We start from the raw sequence: 22,523 nt of genomic DNA on the forward strand, positions 1-22,523 counted from the left end.
ATCTTATAAATACAATGTATCAACGTTATTACGTTTATAATCTTAAAAATACAATGTATCAACGTTATTAATTCTGTTTATAATTGAAAAATACAATGTATCAACGTTATTAATTCTGTTTATAATTGAAAAATACAATGTATCAACGTTATTAATTCTGTTTATAATTGAAAAATACAATGTATAATATTATTAATTCTGTTTGTAATTTAAAAATACAATGTATCAACATTATTAAGTTTATAATCTTAAAAATACAATGTATCAACATTATTAAGTTTATAATCTTAAAAATACAGTGTATCAACGTTATTAACTACGTTTATAATTTAAAAATACAATGTATCAACGTTATTAATTCTGTTTTTAATTTTAAAATACAATGTATCAACGTTATTAATTCTGTTTATAATTTAAAAATACAATGTATCAACGTTATTAATTCTGTTTATAATTTTAAAGTACAATGTATCAACGTTATTAATTCTGTTTATAATTGAAAAATACAATGTATCAACGTTATTAATTCTGTTTATAATTGAAAAATACAATGTATCAACGTTATTAATTCTGTTTATAATTGAAAAATACAATGTATCAACGTTATTAATTGTTTATAATTGAAAAATACAATGTATCAACGTTATTAATTCTGTTTGTAATTTAAAAATACAATGTATCAACATTATTAAGTTTATAATCTTAAAAATACAATGTATCAACATTATTAAGTTTATAATCTTAAAAATACAGTGTATCAACGTTATTAACTACGTTTATAATCTTAAAAATACAATGTATGAACGTTATTAATTCTGTTTGTAATTTAAAAACACAATGTCTCAACATTATTAAGTTTATAATCTTAAAAATACAGTGTATCAACGTTATTAATTACGTTTATAATTTTAAAGTACAATGTATCAACGTTACTAATTCTGTTTATAATTTAAAAATACAATGTATAAACGTTATTAATTATGTTTATAATTTAAAAAACCTCAACCAGATCACCTCCTTTTTACAAGAGAAAATAGTTTAAGAGATTTCAACCTCTCCTAATGACACCATTCTGGCATCCCTTCTTTAGGCTCTTTACAATAATTCAACGTCTTTCATAAGGAGTCCAAGACTGAAAACAGTAATCCGAGCATGACCTAGCCAGTGACCTGTAGAGTGAAATTACAACCTGTTTAGACTTGTATTCAGAATTTCTGTAAATACAATTTAAAATCATATATGCTTTACTACTAAAAACAGCACATTGCTTGAATGACTATTCTCACCCAGATTATAACCTACGTTAATTATCTTCCATTTATTATAACTAAAACCTGTCTATCATTTATTGTCTAACTCACTAAATGATCTAATTCTTTTGTAAATCAGTAGCATCCTCTTCACAGCCATCAACACCCAAGACCTTAGTATTATCTGCAATTTGAGTAATTTATTAAGTATTCCTTCATCTCTGTTATGAATATAAATAAAAAAGAGCAGAGGTCCCAGGCCTAAGCCCTAAGGTACTCCACTTGTGACATTAATCCAATCTCACTGAGCTCCATTTACAACATTCTGCTTATCTTCTATCCAGCCTTTTCTATCCAATTTGCTAACTTGTCCCACACACCAACAGAAATGATTTTTGTAACCCTTTCATGTGGTACTGTGTCATATGCTTTTTGAAAATCCAGATACACTAAATCTAAAACCTTACCTTTATTATCACTGCCCTGTTGGTCTTCATCAACCATCAAAGAAAAATTGAGAGAGCTGAAGGGGAACAGATATAGACCAATATCAGTAAAAGACTGACTAGGCCAATATCGGTAAATGATTGACAAGGCCAATATCGGTAAAAGACTGACTAGGCCAATATCGGTAAAAGACTGACTAGGCCAATATCGGTAAAAGATTGACAAGACCAATATCGGTAAAAGATTGACTAGGCCAATGTCGGTAAAAGACTAACTAGACCAATGTCGGTAAAAGACTGACTAGGCCAATGTCGGTAAAAGACTGACTAGGCCAATGTCGGTAAAAGACTGACTAGGCCAATGTCGGTAAAAGACTGACTCGGCCAATGTCGGTAAAAGATTGACTAGGCCAATGTCGGTAAAAGACTGACTAGGCCAATATCAGTAAAAGATTGACTAGGCCAATGTCAGTAAAAGATTGACTAGACCAATGTCAGTAAAAGATTGACTAGGCCAATATCAGTAAAAGATTGACAAGGCCAATATCAGTGAAAGATTGAGAAGGCCAATGCCAGTAAAAGATTGACTAGACCAATATCAGTAAAAAATTGACTAGGCCAATATCAGTAAAAGATTGACTAGGCCAATATCAGTAAAAGATTGACTAGGCCAATATCAGTAAAAGACTGACTAGGCCAATATCAGTAAAAGATTAACTAGGTCAATATCAGTGAAAGATTAACTAGGTCAATATCAGTGAAAGATTGACAAGGCCAATATCAGTAAAAGATTGACTAGGCCAATGTCGGTAAAAGACTGACTAGGCCAATGTCAGTAAAAGATGGACTAGGCCAATATCAGTGAAAGATTGACTAGGCCAATATCAGTGAAAGATTGACTAGGCCAATGTCATTAAAAGATTGACTAGGCCAATATCAGTGAAAGATTGACCAGGCCAATATCAGTGAAAGATTGACCAGGCCAATATCAGTAAAAGATTGACTAGATGCATGAAAGTTGGTAAAAAAGTAATTATTTAGTGTGATGTAAACTATTATTTTCAAAAGTATAACAGGAAGCAGCTCCACAGACTGTTAAAAATATAACTGAAAGTAGCTCTACAGCCTGTTAAAAATATAACAGGAAGCAGCTCTACAGCCTGTTAAAAATATAACTGAAAGTAGCTCTACAGCCTGTTAAACATATAACTGAAAGTAGCTCTACAGCCTGTTAAACATATAACTGAAAGTAGCTCTACAGCCTGTTAAAAATATAACAGGAAGCAGCTCTACAGCCTGTTAAAAATATAACAGGAAGCAGCTCTACAGCCTGTTAAAAATATAACTGAAAGTAGCTCTACACGTACTAGCCACATCAATGACACAGATGAAGGAACACTTACTAGCCACATCAATAACACAGATGAAGGAACACGTACTAGCCACATCAATGACACAGATGAAGGAACACGTACTAGCCACATCAATGACACAGATGAAGGAACACGTACTAGCCACATCAATGACACAGATGAAGGAACACGTACTAGCCACATCAATGACACAGATGAAGGAACACGTACTAGCCACATCAATGACACAGATGAAGGAACACGTACTAGCCACATCAATGACACAGATGAAGGAACACGTACTAGCCACATCAATGACACAGATGAAGGAACACGTACTAGCCACATCAATGACACAGATGAAGGAACACGTACTAGCCACATCAATAACACAGATGAAAGAACACGTACTAGCCACATCAATAACACAGATGAAGGAACACGTACTAGCCACATCAATAACACAGATGAAGGAACACGTACTAGCCACATCAATAACACAGATGAAGGAACACATACTAGCCACATCAATAACACAGATGAAGGAACACATACTAGCCACATCAATAACACAGATGAAGGACCACGTACTAGCCACATCAATGACACAGATGAAGGAACACGTACTAGCCACATCAATGACACAGATGAAGGAACACGTACTAGCCACATCAATAATGCAGATGAAGGAACACGTATTAGCCACATCAGTAACACAGATGAAGGAACACGTAATAAATTATTCAAATTACAGAGAAAAGTATGTAACAAAATTTTTACTTTTTCTTGTACCTGGACAGAAAGTGTTATTTCCCAATTGCTTATGCCTAAAGTAAATGGAAAAGACCTATTTTTCTCTTCAAACTTTTGTGACATGGGTAATGAAATTTTCAAATTTACCTATTTTCCAAAACATTCCAGGTAGATTCAGAGCTGAGTAACTGATAGAAAATTTTCTCAAACTTACAAGAATTTTCTAGAACTTTCTATAGCAATATATATATATATATACAGAGGTTCACCACTCACCACTTCAGTTTAGTTCTAGCTGCCTAAGTGAACACATAGACCTATCTGATTTTATAAGAGATGGCATCAAGAAGCTGCAAGCATTCTCCAGGCATATTCTGCTATGTATGTGGCCAATTTTTCAAGACGAGAGCAAAAACGTACTCTGTGACAGCATCTGCTAAAATGTGTGAAGCCAACAAGACATATTTCAGCATGTCTGTCTGGGATCAAGGTAAACACCTCATTTTACCTGTGAGCACTGCCAAAAATCTCTAGAAGGTAAGACGGACAATTTTTTCTTGCTTGAATTGTATGATTTGATATTATACAAATTTAGACCTTTTAAAATTTAAATATCTTTTGGTGAACCTCATAAAGGAATACAACAACATCAAGACCTTGCTAGAAGTCTTGAAGTATGATGAATATGGCTGGGAGGTTATCGAAGACTTCAAAATGGTGGCATTTAAATTTAAATATCTTTTGGTGAACCTCATAGAGGAATACAACAACATCAAGACCTTGCTAGAAGTCTTGAAATATGATGAGTATGGCTGGGAGGTTATCAAAGACTTCAAAATGGTGGCATTTCTGATGGGTCTCCAAGGAGGCTTTACCAAGTGTCCCTGTTATCTTTGTCTTTGGGTTAGCAGGGACACCACAGTGCACTACAACAGGAAGCACTGGTTACAATGGACAGAGTTCTCTGCGGGGAGGCACAATTTCAAATGTGGGCCACTAGTGGACCTCCAGAAGGTATTGTGCCCATCCATTGCACATAAAATTGGGTCTTATGAAACAATTTGTCACAACTCTTGATAAGGAGTCTGCAGCCTTCACATACCTTCGAGACTTCTTCCCTAAGCTGTCTGAGGCAAAGGTCAAAACTGGTGTCTTCATTGGACCACAAATAAAGAATATCCTGGAGTGCACAGAATTCCCAAGAAGCTCAGTAGGAAGGAAAAAAAAGCTTGGGGCAACTTTTTCACAGTGGTTCAAAGCTTCTTGGGCAAATACAAGGCTGAAAGTTATGTGAAACTGTTTGAGGCTCTGGTGAAGAACTACGGCAAAATGGACTGCAGGATGTCCCTGAAAGTCCATATCCTTGATGCTTATCTTGAAAAATTCAAAGAGAACATGGGAGCATACTCAGAGGAGCAAGGTGAGCACTTCCACCATAATATACTGGACTTTGAATGCCACTACCAAGGAGCTATAACGAAAACATGATAATAGACTATTTGAGGGCTGATATGTGAAAGTAATTTACATTATAGTCGCAAATCTCAATATACTACTGACTTCTAAACATTTTTATATAACTTTAGTATAAGTACATGTAAATCTTGATTCATATGTTGTTTTACTCAGACCTTAAGTAAATGACAATGTGCAAATTTGTCCGTTTTTACATAGAAAATAGGTTAATTTCTAAATTTCATTATTCAGGTCACAAAAGCAAAGTTTGAAGGGAATAATGGTCATTTTCTGTACTTTTACAACATAAGCAAATAACACATACTATCCAGGAACAAAATTTGTGTTATATAGTGTAATACTAAGGTCTTCGGTGTTGATGGCTGTGAAGAGGATGCTACTGATTTACCAAATGATTAGATAATTCAGTGAGTTGGACAATAAATGATAGACAGGTTTTAGTTATAATAAATAGAAGATAATGGATGTAGGTTATCAAAACTTTAATTATAAATATAATCTGAATGGGAATAACCTTATCAGTGTTATAAAAGAGATATTAGTGTAACGGTTGATCAGTAAAGCCATCCAAGCAGTGTGTTGTTGTTTGTGGTAGGACAAATAGAATTTTAGGTTGTATCTACAGAAACACTGAACACAAGTATAAACAGGTTATAATTTGATTGTACAGGTCACTGGTTAGGTTAAATTTGTTGTATGTGTTCAGTATTGACTTCTTACCTTATAAAAGACATTGAAGTGTGGGAAATGGTTCAAAGAAGGGTTACGAGAATGGAGATTGGTAGTGTTGACACAGAGTGATATGATTGGTAGTGTTGACACATTAGAGTGATCTGACTGGTAGTGTTGACACATTACGTTCTCTTCATATTTAACAATAGGACAGAAATATAAAGTTTGGCAGGGAAGGTGCCACCTTCAACTAAGACAGTTTCACTTTTTTAACAGGGTGGTTGACTTTGGATGTTGTAGAGATAGTAAATTTAAATGAACTTAAAAGAAAACTTGACAAGTACAAGAATAATAAGGACTGGCTTTAAGGCATGTTTGTTGTTTTAAACTTTCGTTTAGAAGGCCAAGATGGAGCACAGTTAGAAAGCCAATAAAACTGTGCGAGTCACAAGAAATTATCTTCATTTTGAATGTTATTAGCCAATGCTCTTTCGTGTTAATTAAATGAAAATTATTTGGCACATCACTAGATGTAAATATCCTCTAAAGTTGACAGCAAGAAGAAAACTGGATGATCTGTCTCTTGTTCTTCATGTTTATTTAATATTTGAAAAGTAACTAAACTATGAAAATAGATTTTATATTAGTTGAGATCAGATTAGGTTAAATAAATAATAATAACAATGACAATACAATAAAACTGTTTCATGAAATACATGTGAACAGCGTGCACTTATTATGGTACACATGGTAGTTGGTTCAAAGGGCAATAAAAAATATAATTTAATTATAAATCAATGTGCGTTATTATAAGCTTAAAGTGACTGAGGATAAAACTAATGCAGTTTCAGGTAACAATCTGAAGTCATTCTAGAAATAAAACATAGCTCATTTAGATGTGTTTTGTTCTGTTTATGGTTACAAGATTGACTACATGAACCAATCCTGTTTTGTGTTAGCACAGAAAAAATAACACATAAAATATAAAATTTTATTGAAAAAAACATTTGAAATGTATTTAGGAAGTGTCTTAGGGACCATACAAAGAAAGTGTGAGATATTTCTAGATGAGTAATATTACTTATCACAAACTGACAATTCATAACAAATACTAAATATATTCACTGACAAATTTTTATTTTAGTTTATTATAAAATACTTCACTAAAAATATGTTTATGTATATGACAAACTTGTAATATTAATTGAAAGACTTAAATTTTTATAGATATATAAAATGTATTAAAAGTTAGAAACCTACAGAGATTTTATAGGAGTACAAATAAGTCATGTGGTAAGTCAAATATAACACTGATATATAAACTGTGTTACATACCCGTGACTTGACTGTCGCCCTAAGAAACAGACCACCCATTTAAATGTTCATCACTGGTAGAAAGATAACACTGATATATAAACTAACTATGTTATACATACCTGTGAGTTAGATGTCACCCTAAGGAACAGACGACATATTTAAATGTTTGTTACTGGTAGAAAGATAATACTGATATATAAACTAACTGTGTTATATATATGTGAGTTGACTCTCACCTTAAGAAACAAATCATCCATCTGCCGTTCCTTCCAGTAGTCAGAACAAAAGTGATCCTTAACTTCCCACAAAACAACCTTCTTCAGACAATAGGATGACAAGTTCCATTTCTCCTTATTTCGCAACAACTAGCAAGAAACATTTGTTTTTTATAGTAAAGCTACATCATGCTACTTACTGAGTCCACCAAGGGAAATCACACCCTATATTAAATAAAATAGAACATGTTTTACAAAAGTTAATAAATAAAATAGTTGAGTTCAGTCTGATGCCTAATTAAAAATATGCACTGATCAATACAATCTTCATCAGCTTTGAAAGTTACCATTGGACTGATTTAATTAACCACTGCTTTAACATTTAAATTATAGTTTTCTGATTATAGCTTCTGAAGTTAAATTTAAAAACTTGCTGTACATGTTTTATTTTAAAACAGTGTTTTGGGCTATCAGGTATTCAGAGCTTTGTTCTTTATTTAAAACTAAGGTGATTTTCTGTTGTGAGAAGGTGTACATTTAAACTCAAAAGGTAATGCCATGAGAAATGTTGAATTGTCTTTCACACATAGATACCTACATTTTACTTTCAAAACAATGTAAACATTGATAGAAGGTGTCACAACAGTCCCATCTTACATAGCCTGTCTAAAACGATACTGGAATAACATCCAGTTAATTGAAGATCGAGTTCTTTGAACCTCAGAAGAAGTATGTTTACTTGAGCACAAATTTTAATTTTTTTTCCAACAAACTGTCTAAAAAATGCCTTCTATATTCCATCCCAAAACAAAATAATACAAGACTTATTTCTAAAATTAAACATTTCTCAATTCTTACTTTTAACAATTTAATAATAGGTTTCACACAACCACCAACTCCTAGCAGTCTTTGTTCTGCCCCTAGAAAATCCAGCCTGCACAGCTGTTCCAAGACTTTCTTTGATAACATTGCACACCGCCTGCCCATCTCAAAGAACTTTGATACCACAGTCAAAACCTGTTCCTGTTTAATATGATACTTCTATCACTATTCAGGCTTTTATTGTAAGATTTCACATGAAACAAGAATTACTTAAATGGACACAAATACACAGGTCCTGTGTCATCCTTTATCAAGACAAAATAATGTTCACATGTTCACCCCCTCTGCTTGATTCTCGAAAATACAAATACTGAACCACAGAATGATGCACTTAAATTGTAGATTATGTCCCTTGTCAATAATTTGTAACAAAGACAATCAAACCTAATTTATATTTAGAGATCCTAAATCCTAAACAACAAACATTGGGTCCAGTACAAAAGAGTCATCCAACATACATACTTGTTATGAACCATCAACATAAACAAAACTGACATACTTTAGAGCAGTCAAGGCATATTTTCATTGCAGATGCTCACCACTAATTGTGGTATCTCATGCCATGTGGTACTTGTTTTAAAACAATAACCTGGTTCAAAGTAATATTAAACAATTAATTCACCCATACAGTTCTTACTTTAAAACAATAACCTGGTTCAAAGTAATATTAAACAAATTATTCAACCATACAGTACTTACTTTAAAACAATAACCTGGTCCAAAGTAATATTAAACAATTAATTCACCCATACAGTACTTACTTTAAAACAATAACCTGGACAAAAGTAATATTAAACAATTAATTCAACCATACAGTACTTACTTTAAAACAATAGCCTGGTTCAAAGTAGTATTAAACAATTAATTCACCCATACAGTACTTACTTTAAAACAATAACCTGGTTCAAAGTAATATTAAACAATTAATTCACCCATACAGTACTTACATTAAAACAATAACCTGGTTCAAAGTAATATTAAACAAATTATTCAACCATACAGTACTTACTTTAAAACAATAACCTGGTCCAAAGTAATATTAAACAATTAATTCACCCATACAGTACTTACTTTAAAACAATAACCTGGACAAAAGTAATATTAAACAATTAATTCAACCATACAGTACTTACTTTAAAACAATAACCTGATCCAAAGTCATATTAAACAATTAATTCATCCATACCGTACTTACTTTAAAACAATAACCTGGTTCAAAGTAATATTAAACAATTAATTCACCCATACAGTACTTACATTAAAACAATAACCTGGTTCAAAGTAATATTAAACAATTAATTCACCCATACAGTACTTACTTTAAAACAATAGCCTGGTTCAAAGTAATATTAAACAATTAATTAACCCATACAGTAATTACTTTAAAACAATAGCCTGGTTCAAAGTAATATTAAACAATTAATTCACACATACAGTACTTACTTTAAAACAATAACCTGGTCCAAAGTAATATTAAACAATTAATTCACCCATACAGTACTTACTTTAAAACAATAGCCTGGTTCAAAGTAATATTAAACAATTAATTAACCCATACAGTAATTACTTTAAAACAATAACCTGGTCCAAAGTAATATTAAACAATAAATTCATCCATACAGTACTTACTTTAAAACAATAACATGGTCCAAAGTAATATTAAACAATTAATTCACCCATACAGTACTTACTTTAAAACAATAACCTGATTCAAAGTAATATTAAACAATTAATTCACCCATACAGTATTGACTGTGAAACAATAACCTGGTCCAAAGTAATATTAAACAAATTATTCAACCATACAGTACTTACATTAAAACAATAACCTGGTTCAAAGTAATATTAAACAATTAATTCACACATACAGTACTTACTTTAAAACAATAACCTGGTCCAAAGTAATATTAAACAATTAATTCACCCATACAGTACTTACTTTAAAACAATAACCTGATCCAAAGTCATTTAAACAATTAATTCATCCATAACGTACTTACTTTAAAACAATAACCTGGTTCAAAGTAATATTAAACAATTAATTCACCCATATAGTACTTACATTAAAACAATAACCTGGTTCAAAGTAATATTAAACAATTAATTCACCCATACAGTACTTACTTTAAAACAATAGTCTGGTCTTAAGTAATATTAAACAATTAATTCACCCATACAGTTCTTACTTTAAAACAATAAGCAGGTCCAAAGTAATATTAAACAATTAATTCACCCATACAGTACTTACTTTAAAACAATAACCTGGTTCAAAGTAATATTAAACAATTAACTCACCCATACAGTACTTACTTTAAAACAATAACGTGGTCCAAAGTAATATTAAACAATTAATTCACCCATACAGTACTTACTTTAAAACAATAACCTGGTTCAAAGTAATATCAAACAATTAATTCACTCATAGAGTACATACTTTAAAACAATAACCTGGTTCAAAGTAATATCAAACAATTAATTCTTCTATAACACTACACAGTACTCACTTTGTGTGAATCATAGTAACTCAAATCTCTAGGTGACCACAGATTATGGACGTTTGTGAACTCTAGTGTAGGAACTAAATCAACATCAATTTTGGCATTACTGTGTGTAAGAATCTTCAATTTTTTTGATGGCCCACTCTGACTGGGTGTTATCTATTAATACAAAGAAACGTAATATTAATAATTATTATCAGTTTTGTTATAAAAATAAGTAACAGAAACCTTCAGCTGTAATAGAACTAATAAGTCATACAGCTGTTATGAAGATTTATACTGAATGCCAAAACATATAACATACCATGCACAGATGAGCTGCTACAATTGTAAACTGAAAAGTTTCCTTACATGATAATTTGCTTTTGATAGGGTTTAATATCCTATACCAATGCTAAAATGGTTTTGCACATGTTGGTCTGAAATGGTTGAATATTCATAATACAAGTTTGAACAAAACCCTGAAACACTGAGAGAACATGATGAGTACTCTGTTATTATGATCCACTCCAGACAAAACTGAATGGTTTTCCCATAATCTTGTATTTCTTGGAAATACAATGCTGTAAGCTGACAATCAAAGTTTGTTGTCCTCAATCAAAGAGAGGAAGTCAAGAGAAAGAAAGAGAAAACATGGGTTCCAACCTCCATGTTGGTTGATGTAATAAATGATATTCCATCTCTCCTACATTATCTCCAAATATTCAGAATATGATAAGTATTGATGGGTTAATGCTATAATTAGGATTTGTCACTTAATGAATATGTTGCACTGTACACAAGTTACAGGCTCACAACAAGGACAACTGTTCTGGGATATATTAGTATTCAATGAAATGCTACATAAAACATGTCACATTAGGGGAATATTTACTGGAGTATTTTTTGAATATTTCAGTTTATATTAAATTTTGTTGCTACCAACTTAATGTCTCTTACCTTCTTGACATTTTCCACTTCTAAACGTCTTTTCAAAACTTTATCTACTAAACTTTGCAGCCATCTGATGACCAATTCTCATTTCAGGTATTTCTCTTCATCGAAAAACCTATTAATGTTGCATCTGGCATTTTCCATAGGGCTACTGATGCTTTCAGTGAACTTACATTTGACAAATGATGGTGCTAAATCTTCAGTTTCTATCTGTTTCACCAAGAGAATTATATAAATCATCAAGGATTGTTTTCACTTCAATTATAAACTTCACTTACAGCTTAAATATTCAAACTGTAAAATCATGTTACTATTAATACAATCATGTCAGTATTTTTCATAGTGCTTTAATATTTCTTCATACAGTAAATGTTCTGATACACGGTAAAGTTGTGAAGATTAGATGTCAACTGTTTCATGGTTAGTTGAGTGCATGATAACTGTGTCTCTTTACTAATCAGTTACCAATTTTAATTACTAGAACTAGCCACTACTTAGATATATTCCACTCTTATATTATGTTGCCTTTTGAAACACTCAGAAGGATGGTACGTGATGGCAGGAACCACAAAAAACACCCAGGGAAAAGTGTCTATTGTTATGATGGACTAAGTCAAGTATGGTTTATCTGGACAAATACATCCAGTGAAAGTGCCTCATTATGTTATAGTATAATCACTGTTCTGTAATGACAGCGTAACAATAATAGCTGTCCTCTCATCCAGTGTGTAATGACACCATAACAACGAAAACTGTCCTCTCATCCAGTGTGTAATGACAGTATAACAACGAAAACTGTCCTCTCATCCAGTGTGTAATGACAGTATAACAACGAAAACTGTCCTCTCATCCAGTGTGTAATGACAGTATAACAATGGTAGCTGTCCTCTCAACCATTGGGTAATGACAATATAACAATGATAGCTGTCTTCTCATCCAGTGTGTAAAGACAATATAACAATGATAGCTGTCCTCTCATCCAGTGTGTAATGACACCATAACAACGATAACTGTCCTCTCATCCAGTGTGTAATGACACCATAACAATGATAGCTGTCTTCTCATCCAGTAGATAATGACAATATAGCAATGATAGCTGTCTTCTCATCCAGTGTGTAATGACAATATAACAATGATAGCTGTCCTCTCATCCAGTAGATAATGACAATATGACAATGATAGCTGTCTTCTCATCCAGTGTGTAATGACAATATAACAATGATAGCTGTCCTCTCATCCAGTAGATAATGACAATATAACAATGATATCTGTCTTCTTATCCAGTATGTAATGACAGTATAACAATGATAGCTGTCCTCTCATCCAGTGGGTAATGACAATATAACAATGATATCTGTCTTCTTATCCAGTATGTAATGACAGTATAACAATGATAGCTGTCCTCTCATCCAGTGGGTAATGACAATATAACAATGATAGCTGTCTTCTCATCCAGTGTGTAATGACAATATAATAATGATAGCTGTCTTCTCATCCAGTGTGTAATGACAATATAACAATGATAGCTGTCTTCTCATCCAGTGTGTAATGACAGTATAACAATGATAGCTGTCCTCTTACCCAGTGGGTAATGATAGTATGACAATGACAGCTGTCCTCTCATTCAGTGTGTAATAACAGTAAACCTATGACAGTTCTTCTCTCATTCAGTGTTTAATGACAGTATAACTATGGCAGTTGTCCTCTCATCTAGTGGGTAATAACAGTATAACAATGACAGCTGTCCTCTCATCCAGTGTGTAATAACAGTATAACAATTGTAGCTGTTGTTCTCTCATCCAGTGGGTAATAACAGTATAACTATGGCAGTCATCTAGTGGGTGCACATGATCCATAACTTCATATTTGTTGATTGCAGAAAACCCTCTAAGACAGATGCTTCTTTGGTATGCAACTCCAGCAAAGTGCTCCACTTGAGTGGCAGCATTATGCAATGGGGGAGTCCAGAGGAATGACACACTGGAAGTTGTGCAATGGGAGAGTCCAGAGGAATGACACACTAGAAGTTGTGCAATAGGAGAGTCCAGAGGAATGACACACTGGAAGTTGTGAAATGGGAGAGTCCAGAGGAATGACACACTGGAAGTTGTGCAATGGGAGAGTCCAGAGGAATGACACACTAGAAGTTGTGCAATAGGAGAGTCCAGAGGAATGACACACTGGAAGTTGTGCAATGGGAGAGTCCAGAGGAATGACACACTGGAAGTTGTGCAATCCAGGTAGAGGATAACATTGAAATAATGGGGAAGTCTTGGTAAGGATAGTACAATCCAGGTAGAGGATAACATTGAAATAATGGGGAAGTCTTGGTAAGGATAGTACAATCCAGGTAGAGGATAACATTGAAATAATGGGGAAGTCTTGGTGAGGATAGTACAATCCAGGTAGAGGATAACATTGAAATAATGGGGAAGTCTTGGTAAGGATAGTACAATCCAGGTAGAGGATAACATTGAAATAATGGGGAAGTCTTGGTGAGGATAGTACAATCCAGGTAGAGGATAACATTGAAATAATGGGGAAGTCTTGGTAAGGATAGTACAATCCAGGTATAGGATAACATTGAAATAATGGGGAAGTCTTGGTAAGGATAGTACAATCCAGGTAGAGGATAACATTGAAATAATGGGGAAGTCTTGGTGAGGATAGTACAATCCAGGTAGAGGATAACATTGAAATAATGGGGAAGTCTTGGTAAGGATAGTACAATCCAGGTAGAGAATAACATTGAAATAATAAAATATAAGCTTAATTTAGTACAAGTAACAAAGTCAAAAGATACAGAAAAAAGACAGCAATGAATACATAAAACCAGAGAAACATCCCTACATAAGTAGCTAAATCTTTACAAGAAAAACTTTTATCTACAAGTAAATGTCAATTATTATATGAATTCAGATTTGAATAAAAACAGTTAAACTGAATAACGCTATATGGTTTCACAATGGCTAATTCCCCCTAAGCTCATAACACTAATTCAGTGGCTACTTATGTAAGGATTTTTTCACTGTATTTGTTCCCACCTTGTTTCTGTATTTTATGGCACTGACATCCTTAAATTTTCCTTATTTGTTTATTTTTGTCTTTTTAAACAGTCAATATTAATAAATGGCAGTAGGTTCATCTTGGCATGTTGTCTTAAAATGTGGTACGTTGGTGTGTAAATCATCGTAACAACATGAAACACTGATAAGCTAACCCTTCTGACCCAAGAATAAAAATAACCAGAACATCTTATGCTACTTGCCAGTTTTCTACTTTAGTGATGTTTTTTGACTTAACTGAAGGTTGTAACAACTTTTGAACACTCCAAAACCTAAGTTACGTGTTAATAAAAGTGTATTAGAATGTTACAAGAGAGATTTAACATGTAAATGACAGTAAGGGTGTAGGTTTGGTGTGTCTGGATTTTTAGAAAGCATTTGACAAGGTGCCACATAAATGAATTGTAACAAAGAATAAATGTCTCTATAGGTGTGAACGAGTTAGCAAGGTGTAGCTGGATGGAAGACAAGCAGAGGGTTGTCATAAATGGGGTTCAGTCAGACTGTATTAATGCCACAAGTGGAGTACCTCAGGGCTCAGGCTTAGGACCACCACTCTTTTTGATTTACATCAATGACACAGATGAAGGAATACTTAATAATTTACTCAAAGATAATATTAAGGTCTTGGGTGTTGATGGCTATGAAGATGCTGCTGATTTACCAAATGATTAGATTATTTAGTGAGTTAGAGAAATAAATGGTAGACAGGCTTTAATTATAATAAATGGAAGGTTATCATAATTTGAATTATAAGTAGAATTTGAATGGAAATAATCTCAACAGTAAAAGAAAGATATCTTGGAGTTAGAGAGGATCTCATTGAAGAGTTTAAGATTGTAAAGTTGATTAACAATGTTCATACTCATATTTAATTATGAGAATACTACAACTAGGGGACACGAATATAAATTTTAGCATGGTAGGAGTCATCTTCAGCTAAACAAGCGGTTTGACTTTGGAACGGGTTGTCTTCAGATGTTGTGGAGACAGTAAATTTAAACAAGTTTAATAAAATGCTTGATAAGTATATGAATGGTAAAGGTTGGCTTTAAGATTGTTTTAAAATTTTATTTATTAATAGTTTTAATTTAGTTTAGAAGATGGGACAGTCTAGATGGACAATAGGTCTCATGTCTCTAAACATTATATGTTAATAAATAATGTGTTAGCTATTTGCTTCTGGCCCCTTGGTGACAAAATTACTCAATATGAAGTGATCCCAGTTGGCTATACTCACCAGCATTCTAAAAATAACTCAAAATCAATTACATTATTTGTAAGAAGCGATACAGAATATTAACTATCCCTTAAAATCAAATTTACAAAGCCTAGATTTTTGTTTTAGTCAACTCATAATATGTAAATAAGTAAAATGTGGATTATGAAAAGAAATATATTTATATTAAGATGTGTATAGTGATGTTAATAAATGGAATGTTGCTTACACTCCAAACCTGTTCTCTCAAAGGAAACTTTAATATCAAGTTTACATCATACTCTGTGACTTCACATACTCGGAGTCCCTGGTAGTAGCTACCAGTGTAAACAAGTCTTTGATAAACCACACTGAATAGAGCATCGTGTCGTTTCATTCTGCCAATTATTTCTTGAAGGACAGCATTCACAATGGCATTGTTTGTCTTGATCTCATTAGAATCCAGTTTGATATTTCTCAAGACTTTCTTTAGCTCTGAGAAGAGCTTGCAATCACTATTATCACAAGACATTTCATTACCTGTAATTCTCTGAAAAAAACAAGTATTAATACATTACTGAAAATTATTTTAATCTTGAATTTAATGAGCTATCCTTGACATATCTCTCCTACTCATTTTGTAGGATTCAGTTTCAAACCTAAAATGTTCAGTTTTATTTTTAACGTGAGAACAAATTAACGTAATCCTTATAAACTTAAATAGTTACACAACTTATGCATAACTAGACAAGTTATTTCAATCCATTAAATAATGAATTAATATATTTCTGTACTAACACTCTACACATACTGGCAAGTTACAAGACAGAACAGGTAAAAGTTACAAGATTATTTGTGAGCTAGACAAACCATCAGTCTCGGAATTTCTGTTAAATTTAAAACACTGTCCATGAAGTTAGGCCTACCATAGTTATAGCTGAAGAGTGCACCAATACGCGAACTAAATTTCTATCCTGCAAATCGTTTTATAACTCAGTGTGACATAGAATATACAAAATTAACCTAAAACTTGTAAAACTAAAATACTTTCCAATTTTGAACTATTTCAATTTCATGTTAATTTATTTGAAATAACCCATGTTGCCAACTTTATTTTAAAACTAAAATTTTGGTTTCCAAAAATAAAAAATAACCTAGTATTATAGCAAGTTATCACACTCATATTAAGTTAATTAAAAGTACATACGAATCTTTCCCATTTCAATACTTAATTATGGTGAATTTTCGTTAATTTTACAGGTGATAAATAATATTCGTCACTTTGGAAACTATTAAACTACAATACCTGTTTCAAATATAACGAAACGACTCCTACACTCAAAGTGAGACTGAAACCTTGCCAAGCAAGGAAAGTCCTCATGACTCATCTACTTCCTCACCATACCAAAACGGAAACCAGAACAGTTTACAAGAAGCTTGTCACGAGCACTTTTTCAATCATTTAACTGAGAAAAGTCAGAACTTTCTTACAAGAGTCTGGTGAAAATAATTCTTGTTGCGATGTTTACGTCTTTGTTATATACAGGGTGTCCCAAAAAATGTATAAACTCTTTGAATGATTACAAATACAATGTTTATTGAGATATATCTAGGCTTTATGATCCAAATTTAAGAAGACAAGTGTAGAATCTTTTGAGTTATTGCAGGTGTTCAAACTGATGACCATGCTAATCCAGACACTGCTGATAACGCGGACAGATGGAATTGCAAACTTCAAGAATCAATTAATTTGGTATTTAGGTGCATTCTCTTTCAGTTGCTGCTCTCAGCTCATTGATTGTTGCAGTTTTGTGCTATAAACCTTGTCTTTGATGTATCCCCGTAAAAAAAAAAAAGTCTAGAGGTGTGAGGTCTGGTGAACGTGGGGGAAAGACAGTGCTACCTCTTCGCCCAATCCATCTGTTCGGCAAATTTCGTAAAGATAGGTCCTCACATTGCGATGGTAGTGGGGAGGTGTTCCATCTTGTTGGAAATAAAACTCCTCATCCCCAAATTGCTCTCGAATGCGTAGCACGACAGATTCTTACAGCAAGTTCAGATAAACGAGACCAATGACTGTGTTTTCGAAAAAGAATGGTCCAGTTACGTCCAACGCTGATAATCCACACCACCCTGTAACTCCTGGTAAGTTTGCCTAGTGTTCAACCGTAACATGCGGGTTTTGAGGTTCCAGTAGGTGCAATTACAGCGATTAACTGGGCCATTTAACTTAAATGTGGCCTCATCACTCCAGACAATCTTGTTTGGAAACTGTGCATCCTCTGCAGATTTTGCCAGGTACCACTCACAAAATTCAACTCTTCATTGAGAACGTGGACTAATGCTAGAATAAAACTTTTCCAATGAACGCGCTTCAATATGCGACGAACGCTTGATTTTGGGATTCCTGTCTCACGGGCTGTTTGCTGAACAGATTTTCTTGGAGATCGGTGGAGACTTTCCAACAGCTCTGCTACTCGTGTGGGACTGATGGACGACCGCGGTCTACCAAAACGCCCTTTATGGACATCTTGAACAGTTCTATTTGTTTCAAACTTATCTCTGATGCCAGTAATGGTGAGTCGCGTTGGTGGATCTGTTTGAAACTCCCTTCTAAACAGTCTTTACACTTCAATTACGTTCTTGCACTTCCAGTAGCACTTTAAGATAAATTTCCTTTCTTAAAGCTTAGTCTCAAAGTTTGAGTGAGTTATAATCATTCAAAGTATGTACACATGTTTTTGGGACACCCTGTATTCTGTACGAATTTATACATTGACTTGGGTTTAACATTAAGTTAATATTTTTATCTATGCCTTTTTGTCTCTCCTAAACTTTACGAATTTTTATTGTACAACAGTTGTGTATTTGTTGTTGTTTTTCTAGCGTGCCAGAAATTATTTAACCTGCGATTTGTATTCATTATAGACATATTTTCAGTACAGAGAAAACTCTTCATGGACATTCATATATAACATTTTAATAATCTTACACTGGGTTTGTGTTTAATCCCTCTCGTAACGCCCCCAGTGGCGCAGCGGTATGTCTGCAGACTCACAACGCTAAAAACCGGGTTTTAATACCCGTGGTTGGCAGAGCACAGATAGCCCATTGTGTAGCTTTGTGCTTAATTCAAAACAACAACCCTTTCGTAACATCACAGGTTATTGGTATAAAATTGAAAAGCAAGTAAAATTTTCTTTAAATAATACTACATAATTTAATAAAATGGCGTATAAAATATAATTTTTCTTTTTTTTTCAAGATTGTAAAAACACGAGTTTCAAAATAGTCTCCCGCATCGGTAAGTTTAGGGATTTACAACGCTAAAATGAGGAGTTCGATTCCCTTCGGTAGGCTCAGCAGATAGCCCAATGTGGCTTTACTATAAGAAAGCAGAAGTTTCAAAATAATCCCTCACTACTATCTCTTCAGAATTAAAATAAATTAAGATAAAATATTAATTCTCCCCTTTTGTTTTTATTTTTTTATTTTAATGATAAAATTAGTACAATACAATACGTAAGTTTAAAATACACAAATCCGGATATAATTATAACAAATGTTAGATTTAATTCGAGGTGTATTCATAGTGTGGCTGTCAACCCAACTCTTCGCTGGTATAAGCCTAGCCGTATTTCTTTCACTGCTAAATTAAGGACGAGAAGCGCAGACAGTTTACGTGTAGCCTCGGGAGAAGTTCACAATCAAATAAATTATACCTTTACATGCTGTCCACCAGGGGTAATCGATCCTCGAAGTTTAGCTTTAAAAGTCCATAAACTTATCATTGACCAACAGGGTAAAATATTTATACATGTATGAGAAAAGGTAACACACGAAACAAAATAAAAAGGATTCGTGGAAAATATTCATTTACATAACAACGATCAAATATATGTTTACAGTTCAAGACGTTTTTTGTTTTTAATTTCGCGCAAAGCTAATTAACCAACTCTCTAACTGATACTAATTAATTAACTCACCATCTGATACTATTTAACTAACTCGGTAACTGATAGTAATTAACCAACTCTCTAACTGATACCAGTTAATTAACTCACCATTTGATACTATTTAACTAACTCGGTAACTGATAGTAATTAACCAACTCTCTAACTGATACTAGTTAACTAACTCAACATTTAATACTATTTAACTAACTCGGTAACTGATAGTAATTAACCAACTCTCTAACTGATACTAGTTAACTAACTCAACATTTAATACTATATAACTAACTCATAGACTGATACTAGATAACTAACTTATAGACTGATACTAGTTAACTAACTTATAGACTGATTCTAGTTAACTAACTCATAGACTGATACTAGTTAAGTAATTAACCGACTGATACTAGTTAACTAACTTGTAGACTGATACTAGTTAACTAACTCATAGACTGATACTAGTTAAGTAATTAACCGACTGATACTAGTTAAGTAATTAACCGACTGATACTAGTTAAGTAATTAACCGACTGATACTAGTTAACTAACTGATAGACTGATACTAGTTAAGTAATTAACCGACTGATACGAGTTAACTAACTGATAGACTGATACTAGTTAACTAACTCACTGACTGATACTAGTTAACTAACTCACTGACTGATACTAGTTAACTAACTCACTGACTGATACTAGTTAAGTAACTCACTGACTGATACTATAATTAACTCACTTATTGATACTTGTTATGTAACTCACTAACTAATACTAGTTAACTAACTGACCAAATGTGTGACCCTTGTATTTATTTTCAAAAGTATTTGTGTAAGAGGTTAGGGAAAGTAGCTCTCGCTTATTCCAGTATTTCAGTACTCTTTCTGAAATAAGAAACATAGGACTGGATTGTGTATTGAACATGCCGTCTAGCCAGTGATCTGAACAATGAAATGATTGTTTCTTCACACACAAAACCTTAGGAATCCGGCCAATACTTCCCAGTGTCGTTATCTGTGTAGGACAGCCTCAACCTTTTGGTCCAATCAACGAACGTTTCGTGGATATTCACTACTATATTTCTAAGAAAGTGAGGCCATTTCGAGTTTTAAAGTGCCTTAAAAACCTTTGAATCCTGAAAAATTATATTGTTTTTAAAAACTGTAGTTTAGGGTTAAATAATCAACAATTTTCTCTTTATTAATCTACCCTTTTAGAGTGGTTTCTTATAATTATCTGGATAATAGAAAAATATTAATTGAAGATAATTACATGAGATACATGCACAGAAATTTTGTAGTGGAGAACAAAAAAATTAGAATTATTACTAAACATATTAGTAATAATATGAATTAAATGAAACTGAAAATCAGTAAACAATCAACTACACGTGCAGTACAGTTAAGTGTACCGATAAATATATTACAATATTTCATTATTATCTTATCTTCGTGTCAAAATATAGATTTTATGATTTCTCCTGTGCCATCAGTGTTGTATAACAAGCTATTTATGAGATCATAGTTCCAATGAAATCTCAAATTACTTCTTAACTAAACGGAGGGAAATATCTTACTATGATAAACTCGCGTTAATCGCTGTAGATGGCGCTGGTCATCCCATTATGGAATTAGCTGTTGGTTAATAAGCCACAGCCTTGAAGTGTGCTAAAATGGGGGAGAATATAAAACTATGTTACAACTATTATTTAGATTATACAACATGAAACTGATAGAACAGCGATAATTTTGCATAATAAAACAATAAAGTAATTTTTGAGTGAAGAAAACCAAATATACTAGGTAGACAACACTGGAATAGAAAGAAAGAAACTGATTGGTTTGAGATTTCCTTGATGTGTACTTATCTTGGAACTTGGAGTAATTTTACTACAGTTAAACAGGTATTATGTTACAAAATCGAGTAATTTTACTATAGTTCATCTGATATCTTTGTGTACTTATGTGAGAACTGTATGGAAGAAGAACATGACAATCTTGTGATGTATAAATGATGTCTGTATAAGGTTACAGAGTAAACAACAATCTTGTGATGCATAAATGATGTCTGTATAAGGTTACAGAGTGAACCACAATCTTGTGATGTGTAAATGATGTTTATATAAGGTTACAGAGTGAACCACAATCTTGTGATGTATAAATGATGTTTATATAAGGTTACAGAGTGAACCACAATCTTGTGATGCATAAATGATGTCTATATAAGGTTACAGAGTGAACCACAGTCTTGTGATGTATAAATGATGTTTATATAAGGTTACAGAGTGAACCACAATCTTGTGATGTATAAATGATGTCTATATAAGGTTACAGAGTGAACCACAATCTTGTGATGTATAAATGATGTTTATATAAGGTTACAGAGTGAACCACAATCTTGTGATGTATAAATGATGTCTATATAAGGTTACAGAGTGAACCACAATCTTGTGATGCATAAATGATGTCTATATAAGGTTACAGAGTGAACCACAATCTTGTGATGCATAAATGATGTCT

General features: G+C 33.0%; 1 protein-coding gene across 2 annotated transcripts; it reads right to left on the reverse strand.

Annotated features, from left to right (window-relative positions):
* Window positions 1-805: 805 nt before the first annotated feature.
* On the reverse strand, window positions 806-18,483 carry LOC143228658 (cyclic GMP-AMP synthase-like receptor). Of its 2 annotated transcripts, XM_076459897.1 has the most exons (5): window positions 17,364-18,483; window positions 16,308-16,607; window positions 10,868-11,020; window positions 7,503-7,631; window positions 806-1,169 (listed from the first exon to the last, which is right to left on the reverse strand). In XM_076459897.1, exons 1-5 carry the CDS (start codon window positions 17,436-17,438, stop codon window positions 1,158-1,160), a joined length of 669 nt encoding a protein of 222 aa, XP_076316012.1. In that variant the 5' UTR covers window positions 17,439-18,483; the 3' UTR covers window positions 806-1,157. The 2 variants fall into 2 exon arrangements, with proteins under 2 accessions (XP_076316012.1, XP_076316013.1); XM_076459898.1 differs by lacking the exon at window positions 806-1,169 and having other exon boundaries at window positions 7,503-7,706; window positions 17,364-17,513.
* Window positions 18,484-22,523: the final 4,040 nt, after the last annotated feature.

This window comes from Tachypleus tridentatus, chromosome 10, assembly GCF_004210375.1.
Source record: "Tachypleus tridentatus isolate NWPU-2018 chromosome 10, ASM421037v1, whole genome shotgun sequence".
In the NCBI taxonomy this organism is placed as follows: Eukaryota; Metazoa; Arthropoda; class Merostomata; order Xiphosura; family Limulidae; genus Tachypleus; species Tachypleus tridentatus.